This window comes from Fringilla coelebs (assembly GCF_963513975.1).
Source record: "Fringilla coelebs genome assembly, chromosome: 19".
Lineage (NCBI taxonomy): Eukaryota > Metazoa > Chordata > Aves > Passeriformes > Fringillidae > Fringilla > Fringilla coelebs.
Window position 1 is genome coordinate 11514995 of NC_140045.1, and position 18455 is coordinate 11533449.

An 18455-nucleotide genomic window follows, 5' to 3' on the forward strand; every position below is an offset into this window, starting at 1 on the left:
TTGAGAACTTGGCATGGTCTCAGAACAGCTCAGGAGGAGGAGGAGTGCTTCTTGAAGGATATTTTCCAATAACTACGTGCTTGTTGTAGATTAGTTTCTTTACTTTGTGGCTTTTCAGACTTTTTGGCATCTTGATTGGTTCTCGAGTGTCCACACAAGTGACAAAGGAACTAAATTTATGTCACACTGTGGAGCAGTCAATGCATAGAACATTTCTAGAGGGTCTGCACCTTCAGGAGAAAAGTTTTAGGAATTTGCAAATAGAAGGAAAATTGCAAAGTTGTTAGAACAAACATTCTGGAGAACATGCTTGGTTTATAAAAAAAGTCTCAGAATATAATACAAAAATCTTGATTTCTGTTAAGATTCCCAGCCCAGCAGTATCACCACAGTGAAGCAAATATGGAATGGCTCTTGACCATCAGACATCTTTAGGTAAGCAACTGTGAAATTTCATTCATGCCCATAGCTGTGTGAGAGGAGGCTGAAAAAAGCCTGTTCTTTGACCAGACAGGCAGATTTAGGGGGGAAATGAAACACTGCTGTCTACTCAAAGTTCGAGTTGGTAGGAAGCAGTTTTTGTCATTCTTCAATGGCCTGAGTTAGTCATGGATTTCTGTGTCAAATAAAGGGTTGTGCTGCTCTTGGAAGCAGAGTTCTGCCTCGAAGAGCCCATCTAAAATAAACTTTGCTCCCTTGAATGGGGAATAATCACTGTGCAGCCCAGCTTCAGTGGGTAGCTGCTCTCTTGGTAAGGAAGTTTGGGCATAATTTTGCAATGGAATGCAGGTCTCTGATGAGGTAATAAATGAAGGCTTTTGTTACTAAAGTAACACATGAGTCACAAGTGCTTTTTTTATGATTATGCTTGCGTCAAAACACATCATGACAGCACTTGTTCACTGTACTCCTCCTACTGCTTTAATTGTAAGGAATGTGAGATGCCAGGAACTGTCTGTTTGGCTCTCAGCAGTTTGCTTTGCTTTGCTGATAGCTTTTATTTAACACTGATTGATATTATTAGAAGCTCAGTGTTTCCATATGAACTTTTGCACCCCCACGAGTACCCTGTGACTGAGACTGAGGTGCCAGGCACATCTAAGCTGCCAACTTGGTAAAGGATGGGGTGGGTTTGGTTTGTCAGCTTTGGTTCAGCTGTGGTTGTAAATCCTGTGCTTTGTGAGAAGTTTTGGAATGGCATTTGCTGCAACAGAGAAAGTTGGAGCCTGCATATTTATGGTTAAATGCAGTTATCTGGAAGGAAGAAAAAATGATAATTGGTTTCTGTTTTCCTATTGCAAGTGTTTTGTTTGTGTTTTTGAAGCAGGAAGCTGTTGTGTTATAGAGTGATGTATGTAGGCTTTGTTGGGACTGTTTGCAATTTGGCAAAGGTAGAGGCACTCCAGCTTTTGGACAAATTTTAAATTGTTTTTATAGTTTAGTAGGAAATGTAGAGATTGAGACCACACAACCTGGCTCTGCATAAGGCTTTTGTGTACAGAGATGCTAAACACCCGAAAATGCAGTGTTTCCATAGGCGGAGTTTCTTTTGTATTCACAGGCTGGGGAGCCTCAAATTCCAGAGGCATTACATGAGCAGTTTTAATGAATTAGTGTCTGGTTTTCCTGCAGCAGATGTGACAAGCAGCTTTATAAGCTGCTTCCCATCGATCGCTGTTTTCCAGCTCTTTTGTGTCTTTCTTTTGCTCAGAGAAAAGCAGGGAAGAGCTCGGTTTCTACAGTAACTGCTGCCTACACTCCTGCCTGCAGGCCAAGTGCTTTCTCAGTCCTGCAGCCTGTGCAGGGCTACTGCATTGAAATTCTGTAGGTTTTGTTTGGGTTTCTGGTTTGGTTTTTTTTTCTTTTTGCTGGTTTCAATATTTTGCCCTTAAAGAAAAGAGAACGCAGTGGAAATTTGCGATTTTGAGATAGGTAGTTTTAATTAACCACAGCACGTTGCTATGATTGTAAGATAACCTAAATATTTTTGCTGCTGATCGGTACCGGTGTTTTGTGGTTGGTATGGAAAGAAAAGAGATCCTGGCTGCTGAAAGAAGAACCTTTGAAAATCTGTGATATACTGTGAACACCCTTTTCTGTAGCGTAATAACGCAGGGGAGGAGTGAGATCAGCTCCAAGTTGTTAATAGAATCCTTTACGTTTGCAGCAAAATTTGCTGTAGTGGAACAACTTCAGCACACTCTTTTCAGTCTAAACTCTCAAACAGCCTTAGAGAAACTGCTGTGAATAGAGGGTTAAAAATCCCAGTTTCTCATGATGTCAGCTCTGGGAGTGGGAACGAGCTGAACACCATTTCAGATGGTGTCATGTGTTTATTACTCCATTTGTGTTTGCTGCTGGTGCTTCAGGAATGTTCCTCTTGTCGTCATCAATATTCTGCCGTCATAGGATCATTTTTTGATGCAGGCAGGTTTGTTCCAGACCTTTCTAAGGCAGGTCAGCACTGTTCCTGTGAGGAATATCAACCAACAGCTTTACATACTTCTTAAGCACTTGCTAAAACATGAGCAGGGAAGTCTGTAACCGAGGTTTCCCAAGGGGGAGCCAGTAATTTATAGCTAGATTGTATTTCCAGCCTTTGCTTACAATTTGCTACAAGTGTTTTATTGGCCAACTTGAATTAACATGAGGCTACAGCAATATTTCATCACTTCTGATGCTGCATAGATCTTTGCTTTTGAATCTTAAGAGATCAGAAAATAGAGATAGATGGATCAATGATCTTATTCTTTAGGGTGTTTTCCATCCTGTTAGGTGGCCATGTGTAGACAGCAATGGGACACCTGAAAAAATACCCAAATCCTTGTGAAGAGGATGCCCAGTGCTCAGAATAAAAATTCTAATTGCTGGTTTAAAAATCTGCCTGAGTTTTGTTCCTTTTGGCATTAGAGGTCGAGCGTGCCTCGAGCCCTCCCAGTCTGTGTGTGGAGGATGTGCTGTGCAGAGATTGATCTCTGGGCCACAGAATCAATTGCAAAGGATCCAGGGAATTAAGGGGAACACGTGTGAGCTCAGGATTCAGTCCTCAGAGGAAAAACTGCCACTCTTGGAAGGGCAATTGTAACCTCTAGAAGTGTCCTGACTTGTAATGGCCAAGCATAATTGAATGTAAATTTATGGTAAATTAGCCACATCAGGACTTGGTTTCAAAGCAGGGAGGAGGAGGAGGAGGAGGAGGAACCCATCCCACCCCAATGGATGTGGACACTGCCCTGAGGGAAGTGATGCCATGTTCTGGCTGGGGTGGTTTCTCATAGGTTGTGGCCAGCTGCAGGCAGGTGGGCATCAAAAATGTCCTTTCTAAAAATCTGCTGGAGGAGCTGGGCTTTGTGTTCCATTAATAGAAATGATTTTTTTTCATCACCGCTCCCCCATCAGTAGAGAAAACCAGATACTCCCATTGCCAACAATGGAGAAAGGTTTACAAATGCCACCTTAAAGCTAAAGTCTCTGACAGAAGCACAAGGTGGCCCCTCATGTAGGGTGAACAAGCACCTACATGAACAATTTACCCATTGAGAAAGTTATTCCTGTTTAGAATTATAAGAAAATAATGATAATCTATTTTTATACTGAAGCACTCATTTTCAGTGTATCTGTAATAATTTTTCCTATACTCCTAGTGATGGCAAAGTGTTACAACACTCTTTAAATGTAATTCTAGAAAAGACTTTGTAAAACAGATATCTGAACAGTTATTTTTGTTTAAAGAGTCAAGACAATGCCTACTGTAAAAAATTGTGTGGTATTTTCTTAATAACCTGTGCTTTATTAGTAATCATTTAGTGCTGGGAGTTTTCAGGTGGCTACTCAGTATATGACTATTTGGATGGATTTATTTATCACCTTTGTTGTTAGCTTGGAAGCCCAGACTTTAAACTGTTGAGTACTTTTCGATTATCTTGAAATAAAAACAGCAATTCAGTTCAATTTATCTTCTTAATAAGTTTTGGGTTTGTTGATTCTTTTAGCTCTAAAGGTGATGACTCTATTCCAGAAATGGAGTGTGGTATTGACTTCCAGTTCAATTAAACACAGCCCAGAGTCTTAAAAATAAATTCTGGACGTGAATAATTCAGTATGCCTGCTCTTGGTGTTGAGCAGTCAGAAACCTTTTGGTAGAAAATTCAGACGCTGAAATATGTAATCATACTTCAACTTGTTGAGCTTTTTTCACTTCCATGATATTTCTAGTTGGACTTGTTAAGACTCATCTTTTAAGTCTTGTTTATTTAAAAACTGGTTAAAAACCACAGCCACATATTGTTTAATCTATAATTAATATCCTATTAATCCATTGTGATAAAATCAATAATAAATGAAGCAGCAAATGGAGAAAAGATGAAATTGGGGTCCTTGTGCTTTCAAATAGAAATTTCCCCATTAGCAGGAAGTCAATCAAATTGTAATTTCCAAGCACCACGTTCCAGTGGACACTTGAATGAACTTGTGCTGGAATGCTCAGGGCAGAGAGAGAGGCTAAAGGACCTCGATTTGATTTAATTTAATTTTTTTTTTCCTAGAGAAGCCCAAGGGTGGGTTAGTACAGCCTTCCCCTGCCTAAGGAGTGGTTGTAGAAAGCCTGGGGCCAGGCTGTGCCAGAGGCTCACACTCTGGGCACAAGCAGCTGGAGAAGTTGCAGTGAAGAATTTGGATCTGTACAAATGAGAAACCATTCACTGCTTGAGGGTGTAATTAGAGGAAATGAGTTGCCCAACTCTATGTTTGGAAGGCTTCAAAATTTGGAGAGACAAGGCTCTGAGCAAGCTGGTCTAGCTTGGAAGTTACCCTGCTTTGAGCTGGAGATCGGGCTGGACACTTTCTGAGGTCCCTTCCAAACTCAGTTTCTCTCTAGTTGTGTCTAAAAGATGTAAAAATTCAATTTTTTCTTGACTTTTGAAAAATAATTATTTCAAAAGTGGTCCTGAGAGTGTGCACTGTAGGTGATTAAGTGTCAGTGTGCACATCTTCTGCCAGAAGTATAAATAAATGAATTGGCTGTGAGAGTCATTTTTACTGGAATAAGGGGAAAGCTTGGAAGTAGATCACAAATAGGTAGGTCAGAGGAATTAGAAAATGGATTAGTTTCAAATCTCCCTTCCATGGAAAGGAGACCATAGCTAGAAGTATGGTAATTTCCATGGTTTTTTGTTAGTTCAGTGATCAAAATAGCAGGAGGAAGTAGAAATAGTATTTCAGGCTGCTGTACTGTCAGAGAAAACTGGAAAAGCTGTGTTTGGTGGTGCAGATGTTGATAATGACCTCTGCTTCCCTTTGTGGGGAGTTAACACTGCCTGTGTTCACCTTGAAAGTATTTGAAGTCAAAAATCGACACGAGCAATCTCCCAGATGCTGACTGAGTTCTTTTTTGAGTCTTGGCTTTTTAATGTGAAAAGTTGAAGCTGTCCTTGGCTCTCAGTAAACCAACAAGAGTTCAAAACCAGGCATCTTGTTATTCTTTCAGATCTGTTTAAATCTCAGGGGATCTTTAAGTTAACAGGGGTTCAGTATCACAGTCAGTGTGAAGGAATTGAGCTGTGCACTTGTAACTACCCTGACTTCAGGGGTTATCACTGCTCTACCCTTATCATCTATTTGAATGTAAAATCTGGAGGTGCTGATGAAAGAACCTGCTGATCAAAGTGGCATGGCAGCTTCTGTCTGATTTTGGTCCTGGTTCTTAGAAGGCAATTAAACTGGAATAATTCAAAGGATGCTGAAGCACTTGGTGTCACAGCAGGGTTTATGTACAGGGAAAAATTGAATTCTTCTGCTGTGTTTTGGTTTCCTAGATAAAGACAGGATGAAATTCCTCCTTCCCAGTCAGATGGTATTTTCACACAGGCAGAACTACAAGTGTATCATCAGCCTGTCCCTGCAGTATGGACAGAACTGCTGAGGGGGAAGTGAGATAATATTGGAAATACAGATGTGACAAAACCAGACTTTGAACATTTTTACCCTGAGACACTTCTCTGGCACCCTGCAAAGTTCCTAAACTCTGTAGAGGTCCTGCCTGGATCAACATCACTGTGTTTGCCTGGGAACTGCAGATGTAGATGAATTATCTATGGAATAGTTTGAAATGCTGTGATGCTTGGTGTCTGTTTTCCAGTAGTCAACCCACAATGAGCTTTTTTTTTTTTAATTTAAAGAAGAATAATCGAGGTAATGAGTTACATTTTAGCTGTGACACCTCCTCTGTGGTTCCCTGGGTCATGCAGTGGCTCTGCTGTGATGCTCACCTGGACTTGTCATCAATAAATATACAAAACAGCTTTGTTTCTTTGGGATTTTTTTCTAAGTGGGTTGTCTAGATGAGTTTCTCCTGCAGCAAGCCATGCTGTGGTAGTGTATTGTGAAACCATTGTAAGCTTTTGAACAGTGAGTAAAACCCTGTTCAGCTTGTTGAGGACTAAATGTTTGATGAGGTCTCTCCTTGTGGGTGTTTCTGTGGTTTTTGTTTAGTTCATTGTATAACTAAAGAATATGCCAAAACCAACTTGATTCTGATCAAATTAGAACATGTTCTGTACTTTGATTTTGGATGTAAATATAATACATTTGCATAACTGCAATTAATTCAGGAATTCTGTTGCTTAGTATACACTCTTTATTCTGCTTTTTGGCTGAATTCCAGCTATAAAAATATCCTTCCATTAAAAAAACTGTTTGCAAATATGAATCAATTGACAGATGTGGTCTTTTGATAATATTCAGGTGCTTATTGCTCTAACCAGACAGGGATTTCTAAGTACATTGCACTTCCTTACTTACACTGGCTTTTCAGGCATGGGAAATGTAAACTGCACTGGGGGTGCCTCAGGGTTTTCATGTCTGTCAGTTCCCAGTTTGTCTGGCATGTGTGGAACCTCTGGAGTTCCTGGTTGGTCAAAGCTCCTGTGTTTGGGGATGGTTTTGTGGGTGTTTTTCCCAACCTTGATGAACATTTGAGAGCCCCCTGTCTGTGCTGTTGCCTTGTTTGCCAGAGCTGCTCACAGGGAGATGATGCCTTCAGGGCTGCAGTAGGGTAAAAGGAGATCTTTTAATATGTGTGTGCCTCCATGGAATATCAGAGGAGCTGCTGAGTGTTCCTTTTCTGCCTTTCCATGTTCCTGAAGCTGTGGAGATCCACCTCTTCCCCATCCTCACCTGGTGTGGCACAGGAGGACTCCAGTTCCTCAGTGCTGTGCACTGGGGTGGTTTCTGACCAGGCAATAAGGACTCTAACCAGAGAATTAGCACCTAAAACCATGTCAAATTCTTCTCTTGGCTTGAAATAAATTTGGTCTTCAAAGCATTTAAGGTAAATTTGCAGGTAGGGAGTAGCCTCATGAAATACATATGGAAGGTGACTAAATCTGTGTCTGTGTCAAGCAGATGTTGTTGTTCACTTTCTCACAGGGATTTTTTCTTAATCTTTGGCTGTCTTTGCATACACTTGAGTGTTGTTTTTATTGCTGCTTAAAAGAAATGCTTGGTAAATATTTTTATTACCAAAACAACCGAGACCCCTTTTCCACTGTCACTAAAACGATACAAGCACAAAATGCTTTCTACTGGAAAAAAGCAAAGAAATGAGTTGTTACTGAATATATTTTAAAAACCCAGCCCAGAAATTGGTCCATTTAACTTCCTTGCTGAAATGCTTGTGCAGTTTTTTGGCATAGATTCTGTTCCTAATTTAGTACATCGAGCATGTTTCAGAAATAGGTCGTCTGTTAAATGCGGACACGGTCCGTACTCAGAAGTAAGACAGAGAGAAAAGGAAGGTCACTGTCAATTCTTTCTCTTTTTCCTGATCCTTGAATGTGGATTGTAGGGAAAAAGAACCACTGTGGTGCATGTGGCAAGGGACATAGTGAAAATCAAATGCTGCCTTTGTTCTATAAACATCCTTCGATTCATTTTAAGATATGAAAGCCAAAACACAGGAGAGTTCATTTCTAAGGCTACTCTGCAGCTCAGTGTTCCTGCCAATTCTTACATCACTTTTATGTTTCATATATTTTTCCAGAGAAATGATCACTTTTATTTACAGTCTGTATTTTGCATTCATAGCTCATTTCTTAGCCCTTGTTCCAGCATGTGCTTGTTTCCTTTTTGTATAAACCAAGATCTGCCTAGAAGCATTTAAAAGCAAAACAAACCCAAACCCAACATTTTGTGAGGTTTGTTTCTGGGTATAGTCTTGTTGGAAAGTCCTTTTCATCATGTGGGAGGTGTGTAAATGTCATCGTGGGTTTAGTGCTCAGTGTAGTCTAACAACTTCAGCATGAGGAGGTAGTAAAGTTATTTGAACTGTATTTTTATAGATGCTTTTGTTGAGACAAAATTAAGTTTCTTATTTGCTCAAGATTAAGCAAATTTATTTGCTGAGAAGTTAGAAACAAGCCTGTCCTGTTTAATTGGGTTCATTTCTAACTGCTGTGCACAGGGATGTAAAAAAGGGATTATCCTAAGGTACATTCATTGTATTTTATTTTTCAAATTTGTAAACAGTTGCAAATTGTTAATTTATTGTTTGTCATTAAATTTAGGCATGTAATCCTTGGTAATACATGAAAATAGGTAGTTTACTGAAATGGGGTTTAAAATTCAGCTCTGGAAAAAGGTGTTTGAATGTAGCACTAGAGCAGCAGGATACTCTGTAAATGAGCAGAATTGGAAGTGGTACATGTTTAATTTAATAGGTATTTTAAGAGAAAAGAACCCAAATCTCTTAGACCAGTCTATGAAACTGGTTTGACCTCAAACTGGCCAACGTTCATGCTTCTGATTAATTCTGCTATCATGGACCAACTTGTTCATTTGCTGAAGCCATTCCTTGGCATCATAAAATAATGAGGTTTTGTTTTTAAAATAGCTCTGCTTTGGGGCTGCTGCAAGATCAGCATGAACCTCAAGAAATTTAGAGACAATAGGCAAACTGCCCTTGTTAGAAAGAATTGCATTTCCTTGTGTCCCTTAACAAATGTCAGTTGCTTACCTGGGGATCTTTTTCTGGGCACGTTGATCTCCCTGTATGACCTGTAAAATGAAGATGGGTGTGGGTAATTATAAATTTATATATATAAATTATAAATTCTTAATGAGCTTAGGTGATAACATGCAAGTTATTCAGAAAGTCTTGCATTCTGTAAACAAGTGGCTCATATATTTGTTTGTTTATTTCTCTTTTTCAGCTGTACTTTCAGGTTTCCCAGCACAAACATCAAGATAACATTCACAGCTCTGTCCAATGAAAAGAGGGAAAAGCAGGAGGCCCCGGAGTCCCCAGTGAAGCCTGTGCAACCCCAGATCTCTCCCTTAACAATAAACATTCCAGACAACATGGCTCACCTGATCAGCCCCCTCCCTTCTCCCACGGGAACCATCAGGTATTTAAACCCTGCAGGTGGGATCAGGGCCACGTACAGTCAGCCTCAGCACAACTTTCTCATTCAGGATTTTGCTTTTGAGGTCAAAATTCAGCTGAAGCTCAGCTTTACCTGCCTCCAGAAACCTGCCCCTTTCTGCTGACATAGCTGCATGAACATTAACATGTTTCATGTGTAACATTCTGCTCAAGAACCTGGCATTTTTCTTGCATTTCAACAATTTAAATTGCTTTTTGCTCTTGCATGCTTATTGCAATGCTTCAAATGAAACAATTTTAAATGACATCATTTTTAAATGTCCTGATTTGCCACTGTCCTGAAGTTCATCACCAAGAAAAATGGTTTGGGTTATTATTGGTGTGGAAAATGGACTGATCTGTCATTCCAGAAGATTTGGTTTTGTTTAGTTGGAAGGGAGCAGTTTATTTTGTTTTGTTTTTCCTTGCCCTGCTGCTTCTTTAGCAATTGCAGCCCTTGTCCCACCTGTTATGTGGGACCAAACTCAATTAAACACGAGCAGCCCATCCTCACAAATTACTTCAGATGGAATTATTCAAAATCTTGGAAAGATCAGGAGCAAAACTTCCATGTCAAGGCCCTGAAAGTTGTTTCAGTCATGTTCATGCTTTTGAAAGCTTTTTTATCCCCTCTCACTTCCTGTGTCCATGCTTGCTTTTAAAAAGGTACAACTTGTTAATGAGATTTGAATGGAAGGATAATTGACTTCTTGCATGTTTGCCAAGCTCCTGGTCTCTGTCTGGGAGTATTTAATGACACCTGCTGAAATGATGAAAGCAGAGAGAAAAGATTCCTAGGCTTGTCTGTGTAACAGGTTTGCTTTCTTAAAAGAATTCAGGGAAAACACATCTTGCCAATGACAGAGCAGCTCACAAATATTTCAGATAATATCCCATCTATCACCACTGGCTTTGCCTTGCTATGAATTTTGTAATTCTCTTCAGGGCTTTCATGCACCTGTTGAGTAGTTTATTACACACACAAAAAAAAGATGACAGTTTGGAATCTATTTTGAGAGCAAAGCCTGACAGTTTCTCTGCAAATCATCCTGTTTTGTAGAAGACTTGTAAACTTGCTTTGATTATACCATATGTGTCTCTTTGTCAATATATGCTGAAGTGAGCAGAGCAGAGGGATGTTGTCAGCTGATACGTGCAAACACAGAGCAGGAGTGACCTATATCTAAAAAAATAAATTAGCTACACATTTGGGCTCTAACCAAGGATTCTTCTGCACAACACTTAAAAAATGCCATCTCTATAGTAAGTATATCACTAGTAACAAATCATGGGTGGATTTCTTGGGAAGTGAAGCTTTGATACTTTCAGTGTAAGTATATATTGCCCAATCTACAGTGCTTGTCTCCTTCTGTACAGAAAAAAGGAGGTAGCAAAACACTGGAGGGGCCAGACAGACAAACCTTGAGAGATGAAAATTGGTAAAGCTTTAGTGTGTAGATCTAAATAACATTGTCTAGATTTATTTGTTGTTGATGTTTTGAACCACAGATTCAAAGATTAAAGATTATATTTGGAGGTAAGGCTGGTTCTGGGGGCACAGCCAGGTGCAGCTATTGAGATTCTAGTTTTTTGGAATTTCTGAGGGCTGCCTTGAAATCAGCTGCAGTATGAATTGCAGAGAGTGTGTCCTTGCAAAAGAGCTGCCAAAATTATTTTGGGGAAGGGGATGGACCTCACCTGCTGACTCTCTCTTTCCTCTTGGCTAAAAGGAAATCATAGAAGAAAATTGGCATTGTGCAGCTGCAGTTCCTGTGGACTCTGCAGGGCAGGGGAGCACTGGTAGAAAGGAATTATATCCAGTTTTACCTGGTTTTCAGTGATGGATAGCAAAATGTGAAGTGTTAGGAGATACTCTTTAGTGTTTGGCACCATCTCTTCCTTTCTAGCAGTGTATCTGCTCTGTTGGCCCAATACTGCATTAAATCAGCTGAGTCAGTGCTGATGCATCCCATTTCTAGATAAATCTATGGTTTTTATACACATACCTGTGTGTATGTGTGTGCACACACCTGTAAACACTTAAAATAATACTGGTTTCAATTTAAATTGAGACTCAAACCTTTTTTTACCTCGCTGCTTGCTTTATTTTCTCAAATATGCAAAAACACTACACAGGAGAGATGATTTTTTTGGGGGCAGACTGAACACAAGCATATGGCAGAAATTCCATGCAAGATGTGTGTCTTGTTTGCAGTGAGTGCCTGAAAATCTGTGCTTGCTGATGCAGATAAAGTGGACTTAAGGTGGCAAATCTTGCACCAATACATTACAGCCTGATCAATCAGCTGATTCTTGAGGAGGAAAGCCTGAGTGAGGTTTCTTCCTGCAGTGATTCTGATTCCATGGCTGGCTTAGCAAGGCATGGAAGGTGGTTTGGAATGGAAGCCCTGAAAACCCTTTAGCTGCAGCCTCACAGCTCTGATAGTGGCTTTGCTGCAGTAAGAGCTTTTTGATGAGACATAATGTGGTGATATACTGTATAACAAAATAGTAGGATCTTCTTTTTATGCTCTACAGTGCTGCAAATTCCTGCCCATCGAGCCCCCGCGGCGCAGGCTCTTCAGGGTACAAAATGAGCCGTGGAATAGCATCTGACCTACATTTGATGGCTGACAATTCCCAGTCAGAAAACGACAAGGAAGCTTCGGGGGGAGACAGCCCAAAGGTAAACACAGCTTGAAACCAATCCCAGAAATTACACCTGAACTGAATGGAAGGCTTGGGAGGTTTTGTTTGCTGAGGTGGATGGTCTGAGTGGTAATTTAACATGCCAGGCTTTAAAAACAATGTGTAGGGTTTTGTGATCAGATGTGAGACTGACTGATTGATTGATTAATTGATTGATTAACCCCTGTGCCCTTTGGGGGAGGGTCTGTCTGCAGTCTCAGTTACAGATCTGTTTGGAAGCTATTGAAAATTCTTTGCTGTTATACATACCTGCAAAATTTATGTTACCCTAAAATTGCTAATCAGAAGAACAAAGCTTTCTTAATTTCTTTTCTGCCTCAAGATTTTCGTTGTCCAAAAGTGCCCTGATTCAAGTTAATGATGTTTTATGACTTTTGATCTAGTGAGCGGTGTGTGTATCTCTTCAAAATCTGTTGATGCAGACTTTTCTTGTTTTTGTCCAGGATGACTCTAAGCCACCCTACTCCTATGCACAGTTAATAGTCCAAGCAATTACAATGGCCCCGGATAAGCAGCTCACACTAAATGGAATTTATACGCACATAACTAAAAATTATCCCTACTACAGGACAGCAGACAAGGGCTGGCAGGTAATTCTGATTCTGGAATTTTCATTTATTTTTTTTTTACATATGAGCAATACTGGCAGCTGTAAATGGTCATGAGCAGGCAGTTGGTAAGCCTCATAACCCTTCAGATACAGAATTTGTCAAATGAGTGTGTTGTCTTTCCTCTGATTGTAAGATTTCCACCAAACTGGGCAATTTACATTAGTCTGTATTTTAAATTCTGCTTTATGGATGGAATGGTGTTCTCTAAACCTCTAGTAGGGATGCAGACAGACTTTGGGGAAAGCAAAGTGCATTTGGCACTGGATTTGAATCCTCTGTGCTATCTAGGAAAGGTGTCATGTTCTGTAACCTGCAGTTGTGTAAATATCTGCTATCTTGAGATAAAATTGAGATATGAAATACTCCAAGTTTAGTTCTGTTTGAAAACAGTGATCTTGCCCATGCAGCAGGTGAAGGAACAAGTGTGTTATCTCATTATCTCACCCTGGTTCATGCACTGTTTGATTTGTGAACTTGCCCATTCCTGTACCAAACTCTGCAGAATTAATCTCTGCTTTCTTTTCATTTTCACCAGACCAGCCTCAGCTTTTGCCAGGATGACTAACCGAGTACAAATCATCTGGCAGGGCCTTCCCTGGCACTTGTGAAGTCTTCAGTGCCTTTGGTGCTGTTTTGGGTGTCTCAGAGGCCAAGGAGCCTGGAACACCACATGGTCCATCCTGGCCTCTCTGCTCCCTCTGCAGTTGTTGTCAGGGAGGTCAAATTTAGGGAGATTGGGTGAGAGGACAAGTGAGGAAGTGTTGGCTGCACAAGTGGAAGACTGAAGAATACAAGCCTTCCCTGTAGAGGAAGAGATTTTTAAATATTAATCACATACTTATTTGTCATCCAGCCTAAATGAAAGCTGGGTCACTCTGCCAAGGTTAGTGGGGAACAGAGCTGCTCCTGGCTGTTTGCTGAGGGTTTGGTTAGACAAGGACTTGGCTGTTGTGGCTGGGAAGTCTCTTTTGTTCCCCTTTCCCACATAGCAGTGCAGTATCCTGGCTGCAGTCAGGTTGTTTTAGCAACAAGACTCTGTTTATAAAATGTTGATGTGTGTTTTGCTTCCTATTTCGCAGTACCTTGAGTGTCTGTGTAGATGATGTTGCTTTGTGAGCATCATGAACCCACCACACACACACACAAAGCTCTGCCATAGAGCTGGCTGGGTTTGGGGCTGTGATGCTTCCCAAAGCCAAGGTGACAGGCACAGCAGACAGTGTGTTCTGGAGTCATCAATCAGCAGCTATGCATAGAAACAGCTGGAAAAGCTGAAAATCTGCTGCTCACTCACTGCTCTGCCAGCTTCTGCACAGGATTGCAGCTCAGGTGACTTAGGGAAGATGTTTCAAATTATATTTGAGGCTATATTTGCACATATCATTCAAAGCATAGAGTACAAACACATGCACAGTGTCCCAGTGCCACACCTTGAGATTAATATCCTTTAGCATACAATGGGCTCATTTTGATGGGCATTTGAAGGCTCCTCTCTCTGAACTTATTTTAGCAGGTATTTTTGGATCCACTCCTTTATTCTAGCATATGGAGAAATAAATACAATTTATAAATATGTTCTTGGCATCTTTCTAGTTATGTTTCCATTTTTGGCAGGGAAAAAACCATCTCTGGTTTCATCAGTTTGCATTCAAGAAATCATATGTGGTTATCATCACTGCTTTAAGTTTTCCAAACCATCAGGGTCATGAACTTAGATGTTTGAGCAAGTTTTCCATTGGCTGTGCAAATTCTTGAGAGCTTTTGTTAACATAAATTTTTTTTCCATTTACCTCTGTTCTCCCACAAGTGTTTCAGGGTGAATCCTTAGCATCAGTCTCTTCCTGTTCAGTGATAATATTGAGAGAGATTTTAGGGTTTGTCTATGTCAAAAAGAAATTCAATAAAAAGAAATTCTGTGTGCAAAGCCAAGCACAGATAGGGCAGCTTGAGGGTGTCAGCAATTCTGTGCAGTGCTCTGGTGGAGGAGTGGGGGGATGTGAAAGGGACTGTGGTGACAAAATCTGGAAGAGCTGGTTCAGGACCTGCTGCCACTTGGTGTTTTAATTGACACAGTAAATTCTTGGCTCTGTTATCGAGACAAACTGGACTGTGGGTGAATTCACAACACTCCAGCTGCCTTTGGAGCTTGTGCAATTGAGCTTTTCTTTCTGAACTGTGGAACAGTAACAGAATTTCCACACAGGATCAGAATCAGAATATGCTGTGTTCTGCTGGCCCTCCTGGAAGGAGCTGGGACACCTGGGGAAGGGTGGTGTACAAGCACTGATCAGTTTTATTTTTGCTTTTAACACTCATTCTGCACAAGTATATATTCTGAACATTGGTTTCAATCACCTTGTTTCTCATGAGAGAATGAAATAAATGGGATTCCTGTTATTTCCAATTAGAATACTGGGTTTTTAATTGTTGGGAAGGATTTTACAAATGCAAGAGTCCTTTCAGGTTTATGGCACTGCTTGGTAGTGCTCTGAGTTCTGTTAAATTAAGGAATTAAAGAGCTGAACCCCCAGTCTCCTATACTACAAACTGCTGCAGTAGGCCACATTCTGACTTGGAAAAGTTATATGAATTCTACATATTTTTTTATGTTCCATAGAATTCAATACGTCACAATCTCTCTCTGAATCGTTATTTCATCAAAGTACCACGTTCCCAGGAAGAACCAGGCAAAGGCTCATTCTGGAGGATAGACCCTGCCTCTGAAAGCAAATTAATAGAGCAGGCTTTTAGGAAAAGGCGGCCTAGGGGAGTACCTTGCTTTAGAACCCCTCTGGGACCACTCTCTTCTAGGTAAGGAAAACCAGATGAACAAAAAGACTATGGCTGTTGTTTAATCTTCAGGCTGCTACAGACTTGATAGCTTTGGATACAGTCACAAGTTTAGTAATTTAATTTCATCCAGACTCAGTGTTTGAATTCTGTGTGTTTCGTTAGGAGGCTGCCCCATGCACCAGGCTGGTGTTTATTGCTTGGTCTTAGTGTTAAAGAATTTGGTTTGCATAACTAACTATCAGATTGTTAATGTATGCAAGCCTTGCTGTACCTTTGATGGGTTTTGCAGAATTATAATTTTAATTTCTAACTGCCACCTACTGGATTTTAAAACTGTTTACAAAGAAAATTCTCAGATACCAGCTACCATTTTATTGACCTTAGAGATGATAATTGTGTATTCGGTTTGCTAATGTTGGAGCAGAATTTGTGATGGGGAAATACCTGGGTTTAAATTGTTCCCTCTGTAAAGTTATGGCCTTTCTGCTGGTGCAGATCTTTTTCTACTTGCCCTGTAGCCTCAGATTTGCTCATTGTTCTTCTCCACCAGAAGAAATGTTCATGTTTCACAGATTTAGAGTCTCCCTAAGAAGGCATCCAGCCACTTCTTCTCCGTTAACTGTACCTGGAGTTTGCTTTTAAATTCTGTCCCTGTTTAACAGAAGCTTTTTAAAAGATGCTGAGCTCTGGGCTGTAGCTGTGCCCTCCCCTGCTGCACAGGGCAGTGTGTTACGCTCTCCTTAGAGGAAGGTCACGGGCTTGCACAGTTCAGAAGTTAAAACACATCAGCTGCTGCTTTCATTTCTAACTACAGAAGTGCCCCAGCTTCTCCTAATCACTCTGGAGTGTTGTCTGCACACTCCAGTGGCGTCCAGACCCCCGAGAGCCTGTCCAGGGAAGGATCTCCTGTCCCCATGGAGCCTGAGCCCAGCGCCATCCAGCCAAAACTCGCCGTCATCCAAGAAGCGCGATTTGCACAGAGCGCCCCAGGTGAGCACGGGGCTGGGGCAGAGGGGACACCAAAATACTGCCAAGATCTGATATGGACCCCAAAATGAGTATATGTGTCACCCCTTCAGAGCAGATCTGTGAGAAACTCAGGAGCAGCCAGGGAGGAGGGTCTGTTTGAACTCCTGGGGCTGCTCCAGAGCCTTGGGTCGCTGTTGCTGAGGAGAGGCTGTGCCTCTGTCCTGTGTCTTGTGACAGTTCTCTTGAAAAAAGCCCAAAAGGTAAGGTTGTGTGTGTTAGAGAAATAAGGAAAGGCCTTTCACACCTCTGTGGTCATGCCATCCTTCCAGAGTGGGGGGGATAAAAGAATTGAAAGGATGAAGAGAGATAAGAAATTTCCTATTTAAAACAAAAAGAGCATAAGGTATGATGGGATAAGGATGTGTTTGTTTCATTACCTTCTTTGATACACGTTTGCCATCCAGTTTCTTGGTGGTCATGTGGCACTACAGAGGGCAGACATGTTCCTGTGCATTCCCCAGCAGCACACACATGTTCCCATCTGTGGAATGGCCTTTACTTAAATAAGTGCCAAGCACAGCTTTGTCTGGGGCAGAGCTGGGGTGCCCAAAAGGTGTGTGGGTCTTGCTGAGCCAGGACAGCCCTTACCTTGAGCCTGGAGCTGGGAATTGCCAGTTGTCCTAACCTTCATTGTCCAGTGTTACCTTGTTGCTCATTCAGGCATTAGTGAAGGAGCTTGTTAATTCTCTGATGGTTTAATGTGAAGTTTAAAAGAACAACTGGCTTAGAAGAAATAATGAAAACTGGCAATCTAATTTTGACCTCTTTCTTGGTAGGATCACCTCTCTCTAGCCAGCCAGTTTTAATTACTGTACAACGGCAGCTACCACAAGCTATCAAACCCGTCACCTACACTGTTGCAACTCCTGTGACAACTTCAACCTCCCAGCAGCCTGTAGTTCAGACAGTTCATGTTGTGCACCAGATCCCAGCTGTGACAGTCACCAACGTGACTGGATTGGCACCAGCAAACACTTACACTGTCGCAGGACAGGCGGTTGTCACACAAGCTGCTATGGTCACCCAGCCCAAGGTAGAACCTCAAGAGAATGGAGACCACAAGGAAGTCAAAGGTGAGAACCTGTGGGGTTGTTTTGGCTCCTCTTTATGCAGAGGGATCGGTATTTGAAGTTTAGAATTGTAGAACCATAGAAGAGTTTGGTTTGGAAGGACCTTAATGCCCATCTTGTGTGGGGAGAGATGCCTTCCACCGTCCTGGGTTGCTCCAGGCCTCATTCAGGGATGGGACATCAATACTTGCAGGGCAAAGCTTGAAGTGTTTGGCTAAAACTGAAGATTTCAAGTTGTAATTTCTCAGCTATGTCGGAGCGAGTAATAAAACAACACACTGCCACTGAGGGCTGATTGAGTGAAACCAAGTGGTTCCTGAGCACTTTGTTAATTTAAACCAAATTTTCTCTCCTGTTTGCAGTGAAAGTGGAGCCTCTCCCTGCTATTAGCCATGCTGCAATAGGAGCTGCTGGTCGAATCATCCAGACATCGCAGCCCACGCCCTTACAGACAGTTACCATAGTGCAACAGGCGCCGCTGGGGCAGCACCAGCTGCCCATCAAAGCTGTCACCCAGAACGGAACGCACATCGTGCCCCTGAGCGCCGCCGTGGCGGGGCAGGGCAGCGCGGGTACGGCCCTCCCCTGCCCTCCCCTGCCCTCCCCTGCCCTCCCCTGTCCTCCCCTGCCCTGTCCTCCCCTGCCCTGTCCTCCCCTGCCCTGTCCTCCCCTGCCCTGTCCTCCCCTGCCCTGTCCTCCCCTGCCCTGTCCTCCCCTCCTCTGCGCTCCTCTGCGCTCCTCTGCGCTCCTCTGCGCTCCTCTCCTCTGCGCTCCTCTCCTCTGCGCTCCTCTCCTCTGCGCTCCTCTCCTCTGCGCTCCTCTCCT

General features: G+C 41.9%; 1 protein-coding gene across 1 annotated transcript in view; it reads left to right on the forward strand.

Moving 5' to 3' along the window:
• The window catches only part of FOXK2 (forkhead box K2), a 44278-nt gene that overhangs the window by 22053 nt on the left and 3770 nt on the right, over positions 1–18455 (forward strand). Inside the window, exons 2-8 of the mRNA XM_084218730.1 lie at positions 9207–9401; positions 11957–12104; positions 12571–12717; positions 15356–15549; positions 16346–16521; positions 17337–17633; positions 17993–18202. Of these exons, the coding sequence (XP_084074856.1) occupies positions 9207–9401; positions 11957–12104; positions 12571–12717; positions 15356–15549; positions 16346–16521; positions 17337–17633; positions 17993–18202 (1367 nt within the window). The remainder of the gene's footprint in view (positions 1–9206; positions 9402–11956; positions 12105–12570; positions 12718–15355; positions 15550–16345; positions 16522–17336; positions 17634–17992; positions 18203–18455) is intronic.